The sequence below is a fragment of the Oncorhynchus tshawytscha genome, linkage group LG03 (assembly GCF_018296145.1).
Source record: "Oncorhynchus tshawytscha isolate Ot180627B linkage group LG03, Otsh_v2.0, whole genome shotgun sequence".
NCBI classification, from domain to species: Eukaryota; Metazoa; Chordata; class Actinopteri; order Salmoniformes; family Salmonidae; genus Oncorhynchus; species Oncorhynchus tshawytscha.
This window is the reverse complement of record NC_056431.1, coordinates 57,885,426-57,893,720: the sequence shown is the minus strand read 5'-3', so window position 1 is coordinate 57,893,720 and position 8,295 is coordinate 57,885,426. Positions and strand designations below refer to the sequence as shown.

Genomic DNA, 8,295 nt, shown 5'->3' with positions numbered 1-8,295 from the left:
AAATTGTTAGGTTAGATTACTAGTTAGATATTACTGCATGGTCAGGACTAGAAGCACAAGCAATTCGCTACAGTCGCATTAACATCTGCTAACCATGTGTATGTGTCACGCCCTGGCCATAGAGATGCTTTTATTCTCTATTTTGGTTAGGCCAGGGTGTGACTAGGGTGGGCATTCTATGTTCATTTTCTATGTTTTGTATTTCTTTGTTGTTTGGCCGGGTGTGGTTCTCAATCAGAGGAATAGCTGTCTATCGTTGTCTCTGATTGAGAACCATACTTAGGTAGCTTTTTCCCACATGGGTTTTGTGGGTAGTTGATTTCTGTTTAGTGTTTTTCACCTTTCAGGACTGTTTCGGTTATTCCCTTTTGTTATTTTTGTATTTAGTGTTCAGTGTCAATAAACAAACATGAACACGTACCACGCTGCGCTTTGGTCCTCACCTTCTTCCACCAACAGCCGTTACAGTATGTGACAAATAAAATTGGATTTGAAATTGGCATGCTGATTGAAGGATGTCCAGCAGAGCTGTTGCCAGATAATTGAATGTTCCTTTCTCTACCATAAGCCACCTCCAACGTCGTTTTATAGAATTTGGCAGTACCGGCCTCACAACCGCAGAACACATGTTTGGCGTTGTGTTGGCGAGTGGTTTGCTGATGTCAACATTGTGAACAGAGTGCCCCATGGTGATGGTGGGGTTATGGTATGGGCAGGCATATGCTACATATGATGAAAACAATAGCATTTTATCGATGGCAATTTGAATGCACAGATACCATGGTGAGATCCTGAGGCCCATTGTCGTGGCATTTATCCGCCGCCTTCCTCATGTTTGTGTTATTGACTGTATGTTTGTTTATGTGTAACTCTGTGTTGTTGTTTTTGTCGCATTGCTTTGCTTTATCTTGGCCAGGTCACAGTTGTAAATGAGAACTTGTTCTCAACTGGCCTACCTGGTTAAATAAAGGTGAAATAAATACAAAGAAAAATGTTTCAGCATGATAATGCACGGTCCCATGTCGCAAGAATCTGTACACAATTCCTGGAAGCTGAAATTGTCCCAGTTCTTGCATGGCCTGCATACTCACCAGACATGTCGCCCATTGAGCATGTTTGGGATGCTCTGAATCAACGTGTATAACAGTGTGTTCCAGTACCCGCCAATATCCAGCACCTTCGCACAACCATTGAAGAGGAGTGGGAAAACATTCTACAGGCCACAATCAACAGCCTGATGAACTTTATGCAAAGGAGATTGTCACGTTGCATGAGACAAATGGTGGTCACACAAGATATTGACTGGCATTCAGATCCACATGCCTGTGACCAACAGATGCATATCTGTATTTTCAGTCATGTGAAATGCATAGATTAGGGCCTAATGGATTTATTTCAATTGACTGATTTCCTTATATGAACTGTAACTCAGTAAAATCTTTGAAATTGTTGCATGTTGCTTTTATATTTTTGTTCAATATAGATGGATTTCTGAGTAAAAGTTCAAGGCTGACCTACATATCAATCCTAAACAATGCTGGTTGATATTCAATGATCAGATTTGATAGAAAAAAATGACATTTAGCTGTGTACTTTGAGTCAGCTCTTAAAGATGTAGGGCATGATTGCCAATAGAACTTAGCAATTTATTACACATCAATAATGACATTTCTCCACACATACAGAACACTAGGCAACATGACAACACAGGATTGGTGAAAAACAATTAGCAACAATCAAACACTTTACGGAAATGATAATCACTTCAGATCACAGTACTACTGTATATAACAACATATATTTCAGTCAATTACACACATATAGCTAGTTACACACATAACACAATATTAAAAGATCAGAAAGAGGCTTGGCTGAGTGGTGTTCCCACAAACTACGTTCTTTAAACAGAACCCTCATGTGGGATACTAGTTTCCAATCAACCAGCTAATACTTTTGGTACAAATTAGGAACAAATATTTTGCCAAAGAGTGATCTGAAGTATCCCTGGTGGATTGTGAGGCATGGAGAGTAGTCTATATTTCTCCAGAAGGATTTCTGAGAAACCTAAAACCACCCTGGAGTTCTGAGTTCTTCTAGTGAGTGGAGAGTCTTCTAGAGAACGAGTCCACAAAACAATGTGGTTCCAGGAGGTTCTGTTAGAGCTGATCACAGCTCAGTGGCAGGGTGACGTCACCGTAATGTCATATCCTCTCTCTCAGAACCAAACAGCCTTCACTTTGTCCTGATCCAGACCTGGAGAGAGAGAAACAGCATATCATCAACTTTTAGATAAAACAACAATGTAGCAGAAACATAGACATGGGAGAGTGAGTGTTTGTGTGTGTGTGTGTGTGTGTGTGTGTGATCCAGGTCAGAGGCTTACCTGAGTCGTAGATATCCATGGGTGTGTGTAGAGCTGTGGGCCAGGCTGAGGGGGTCAGGGTTGGGGGGCTGGCCTGCTCCACCTCTGTCTTCACACCACTGTGTATCCCTGGGCTCTGGCTGCTGTGTGTGTTACTGTGTGTGCTGTGTCCAGCAGGGCTGTGGGCTAGGGGGCTCTGAGTCTTCACACCAGTCAGGAGCAGAGGGCTGAACCTGGGGTTTAGGCATGGGTCATGGGACGGGTGGGGATGTAATACTGTGTGTGTGTGCCGGGGGTGCATGTGTGTGTGAGGGTGTGTGGGTGGGTAGACGTCGTGGACGTGTGTGCAGCTTGCGGAGGTCTGGGGGCTGAGGCTGTAGGCCCAGGGGTCAGGGATAGAGGTTGGAGGAGGGAGGCTGGGCTGGGGCAGAGCGTGGCCTGTCCACAGAGCTCTGTCTGGGGCATGGAAGCCTGCAGGGATGGGGGAGAAGTCTGGGTGGATGGGCAGACAGGGGCTGGTCTGGGACTGGTAACCTCCACCCCACAGAGAAGAGGACAGAGAATTACACTGGCCTTCTGAGAGAGATACACTGTCTGAAAGACAGAAATGGAGATAGTCAGTAAAAGATAGACAGACATTCATGTAAACAGCCTAAAGGTTACATCATTTATTCATAGTACTTTAATAAAAGCGTTCATTTTTTGTGCATATTACATTTGTTTTATTTGATGACTTTATTTCCTTCCATGTCATCATCTCATCTCTATAGAGCTGCTGCCTATGCTGACTGACAAAATCACAATTTTATTAGTACTTAAAACTAAATAAGGCACATTTTATGACTGCTGAATACCAACTATCAATCACTTAGATCAGTGGTTCCCAAACTGTGGGGCTCAGTCTGGCTTTCAACTTACTATTGAAAGTTATAATAGTAGAATGCACAAGGTGCAATTTCAAAATTGGGTAGTGCATCACCAGTTTTCCTATTGTCATGTTAGTCATTGCATACCATAGTTATTTATAACTTGTCAGAAATTTCCAGATCAACTAGCCCAAATCAGCAAAAGTTTTTTTGCTAGATTTTTTAGCACATAGATTTGGAAGTAATGTTCGAGTCACTCAAATATCACATTAATGCACATTAGACATGGCAAAATGTATAGAATTGTAAGAAAATGAGCTTTAAAACAGAAAAGTTTTCTTTGCACCCCATGACAAAATGTGTAGAACAGGAAATAAGCTTTAAACCTGTTAAAAGTTTTCTCCGCCAACAAGAGGTGTGTGAACAGTTTGTATCATGAACAGTTCTGCACTAACTGTGTAAAATATTGGACTGTTGGAAACTACAACCCCCTAACTTTACATCTCACCGTTTGGGCTTGATCTGATTTATCTCTAAAGAAACTGAGCATTGAGCTCAGAAAAGACCGAACGAAATGCAATTCTAATAATTGAACTGATGTTGGTTTAACAAAACAAACCAAAAAAAAAGTCAGTTAATCGCTCAACACTAATTACAAGTGAAGAATCTATATCGGAAAAGGTTTTTGGAAACACTAGGTTTTTCCACAATAACATTTGTATTATTCTAAATAAAAAGTAACAGTAAAAGATAATGAATCCATTTGAATAATACTGTTTTCAGATGAGTAATGGTATGAGTGTCCCTGTGTGTTCCTACCTTTCCACAGTCCAGCCGAGGCAGAGGTGTGAATGGGTGTCCCTGTGTGTTCCTACCTTTCCACAGTCCAGCCAAGGCAGAGGTGTGAATGGGCGTCCCTGTGTGTTCCTACCTTTCCACAGTCCAGCCGAGGCAGAGGTGTGAATGGGTGTCCCTGTGTGTTCCTACCTTTCCACAGTCCAGCCGAGGCAGAGGTGTGAATGGGTGTGCACCTGGAGCTCCTGGTCTCTCCAGTGAAGGTGCTGGGTTGGCTCAGAGCCCTGGAGAAATGCTCATCCACCACATCCTCGATGTTGCCGTGGAAATAGGTGAACAGGACACACCTGGAGCTCAGGTACTCTGCCTCAGCCGGCTGGCTGTCCTTCCCAGACCTCCAAGTGCCCCCCAGCCCAGAAACCTCCAGGCCCTGTCGGACCCCCTTCTCCCCAGCCTGCCTCCCCCCTCCACCCCCACGCTGCTGTTGCTGTCTCCCCCCTGGAAACTGCTGCTCGGTGCTGTCCTGCTGCATCCTACTGTAAACACCCAGCTTCTTCTACAGAGAGGGAAATAGACGGAGAGGGAGAGAGAGAAAAATGTATGCCACAGATTCAGCCATGAGAGCACCAGCCTGTCTGTCTAGTCAGCACAACGATCAAACCAGATGATTCAAGGTGTATACATCAACTGAAAAAAATACATCCCTCGTTGAAAGTCATACTAGCCAGTATAATTACTTAAATTCTCTATGACCTCTATATTAAGAAAAACGAATCATCTTTACAGACCGAAGTTTATCCAAGAAGTTGTAGGACGTTTCCGCGCGCGTGTTCTGGTGAAAGTATGACGACTATGCAGATGCTCGTGGCCGTATCACATGAACCATCATCATCAACATTCCTGAGTGACAGTGACGAGCTCTCATTACATCACCCTTCTGATGGAACAAGGAGTCCGAGTCATTCTGCATGACCTGCTCTAACTAAATACATCACGAGCAACTTCAACTTTTCAACTGGTAACTTTTAGAGTTCTGTGACACCCACATCTGCGAACAGTTCTGTGAACTGACATCTGCGACGCCCCAAAACATTGCTCACGGAGTGTATTCGTGCGTAAAAGCGCCAATTATTAGAACACAAAAAAATAGCCTAGTATTAAAGAACAAACAAATACTACGCCATTACTATTTCGTCTAGTCTGGACACCCACCTGTTGCTGGTGCTGATGGTGATAGTATGCTGCTTTGTAGGCTGCTGCTGCTGAAGACGCAGGGAGGTAGTGGCCTCCATAACTCTGGTGAAACATCACATCCAGACAACTCATGACTGTGACGAAGCTGTCAGGGGCTCAAAGAGAAACAGCCTGAATCAGCGCTCCTCAGACGGGTGTAATCCTTAGGTCCACCGCTGCCTCCATATAAACCTTGGCGGTGACAATAGACATGGCGTCGGTGAAAGGAGCTGTTTGCATAAAGACAATGCCGAGCCAATAGGACCAACACCTCCTACTGAGCCGAACCAAATCCGAGTGAAAGCGAACATATGGTACCCGACATACTCCACTTTGCAAAGTTCTTAGAAGCGACTCTGATTGGAGGAATGTTTTAACGGTACTATGGGCTATGGAGAGGAGAGGAGGGATGGGACTCTGCGCGTACACGCCCACTGAGCGCATACCCGCGGCTCGGAGGAAGAGAGGTGAGGTATGAGTGTGGCATCCTCTTGAAGGTAGAATTGGGAGGCTTTCAGTGAATTGAAATGGTGAGCATCGTCAGATAAGTGAATGTAAATATCCAGTATTGTGTCATGGACTGTGTTTAATTTTATGTTACAATTTTAACCCATTGGGTGTGGCATGTCTATTTGGGGAATTCCATACTATTGTCGAACATTTGGCCTAGTTTTCCAGTACACTTGGCAGGCTCTGACATTACCAAAAAAGGGGAGAATGTGGCAGACACAGGTAGCTGCCAAAATAAAGGAAACACCAACATAAAGTGTCTTAATAGGGTGTTGTGTCACCACAAGCAGCCAGAACAGCTTCATTGGGCCTTGACATAGATTCTACAAGTGTCTGGAACTCTATTGGAGGAATGCAATGCCATTCTTCCACTTGAAATTCAATAATTTGGTGTTTTGTTTATGGTGGTGGAAAACACAAGTCTCAGGTGCTGCTCCAGAATTTCCCATAAGTGTTCAAATGGGTTGAGATCACACACACACATACACACACCCACCCCACACACACACACACACACACACAGCACCCACTCTGTACACTTCCTCTACTGGGGCTGCTGTAGTTGCACAGACTCCTCATTACTCATTAACACAGAGACTACTGGGACTTTCAGCAAGCTCCCCAAAAACACAACTGATGTCCACATTATTATCACTAACACAGAGACTACTGGGTCTTTCAGCAAGCTCCCTAAAAACACAACTGATGTCCACATTATTATCATTAACACAGAGACTACTGGGTCTTTCAGCAAGCTCCCCAAAAACACAACTGATGTCCACATTATTATCACTAACACAGAGACTACTGGGTCTTTCAGCAAGCTCCCCAAAAACACAACTGATGTCCACATTATTATCACTAACACAGAGACTACTGGGTCTTTCAGCAAGCTCCCCAAAAACACAACTGATGTCCACATTATTATCACTAACACAGAGACTACTGGGTCTTTCAGCAAGCTCCCTAAAAACACAACTGATGTCCACATTATTATCACTAACACAGAGACTACTGGGTCTTTCAGCAAGCTCCCCAAAAACACAACTGATGTCCACATTATTATCACTAACACAGAGACTACTGGGTCTTTCAGCAACTCCCCAATAACACAACTGATGTCCACATTATTATCACTAACACAGAGACTACTGGGTCTTTCAGCTTCTCCCCCAAACACAACTGATGTCCACATTATTATCACTTACACAGAGACTACTGGGTCTTTCAGCTTCTCCCCAATAACACAATTGATGTCCACATTATTGTCACTAACACAGAGACTACTGGGTCTTTCAGCAAGCTCCCCAAAAATACAAATGATGTCCACATTATTGTCTACTTATATAGTTATATTCATACTTAAACCAGTGCAATCAACAAAATGTACCACAGTGACTGCATTCACCTGACTAGCCTGCTCTATGCCCTATTCCATATCAAAATATTTTGAATAGGAATCAGAAATACATTGCTTTTCCACACACCTACTCCTTTTAGATATATTACTTATAATAAGAACCTGTGTGAAGGGGCCAGGGTTTGGTTTGGAAGTGGGCCCCTGTATTTGGTCCTTCGTGAGGAACTGTCAGTGGAAGATGTCAATGAGTGATCTGCTGCCACCTGCTGGTGACAGCACATAGTTTACAGATCACAGACAGTGTCTCACCATATAATTACATATAGAGCTTTGTAATAGGATCTATGTGGGTCACACCACTCCTCTCTGGTCCTGAGTAAACCTAACCTTGTGTTTCTCACATGGCCGGTCCTTCTGTCACAGATATAGACACAAATGAAGGTATTATATGGTCCTGGCCTGTGATTTCAGGCCCAACTCTGGAGATGGTGTGTGGATCGTGTCCATTTCTGTAGAGCATTGCCAGCTGCGCTTGAGAGGCTTTTACAGTGGTGAGTGAGGTAGACAGGAGAGGAGTGGAGATGGGAGAGGAGGACAGTGAAGGAGAGGACGATGACGACGACGGGGGGAGGGGGGGCTGTAAACAACACACAAGTGCTGCTGATGATGGTTATTTTTTAGGAGAAGAGAGGTGAACCTGCAGAGCACATACAGGTGCTGCCTGGCCTGGTCTGGTCTGGTCTGGTTCAGACCCTCAGTGTAGAGGAGCAGCAGAATAATGAGAGGACTATGGAGAGATAAGACAGAGATGGCTGTGTTCGCTGAGTCCACTTGTTTCTCAAGTGAGTTCCATGATAAAGCCTGACATTCACACTGGAGGAGCAGCTGCCCCTCCTACACACACACACACACACACACACACACACACACACACAAATGCATGCACACGCACACACACGTGCACTCAGGGGTGAAGATATCAGTATATACTGAGGGACTCAAGCCCCCTGCTCATCTCATTACAGAAGTACTCAGTGTAAAGAGTGTAATTTACCTAACACTGCTGTTTTATCATCTCTGTGATATGTATGCCATGTATAAATGAATGGATCTTGATATCATTTTATTATTGATATCAGTGTGTGTTGTTTTGCCCCAGTTTTAGAAAA

At 44.0% G+C, this 8,295-nt stretch overlaps 1 protein-coding gene across 1 annotated transcript; it reads right to left on the bottom strand.

Annotated features, from left to right (window-relative positions):
* Positions 1-1,632: 1,632 nt before the first annotated feature.
* Positions 1,633-5,742, bottom strand: vgll3 (vestigial-like family member 3). The gene is made up of 4 exons (XM_024408265.2): positions 5,236-5,742; positions 4,216-4,579; positions 2,384-2,956; positions 1,633-2,253 (listed from the first exon to the last, which is right to left on the bottom strand). Exons 1-4 carry the CDS (start codon positions 5,347-5,349, stop codon positions 2,216-2,218), a joined length of 1,089 nt encoding a protein of 362 aa, XP_024264033.1. The 5' UTR covers positions 5,350-5,742; the 3' UTR covers positions 1,633-2,215.
* Between the last annotated feature and the right edge of the window lie 2,553 nt (positions 5,743-8,295).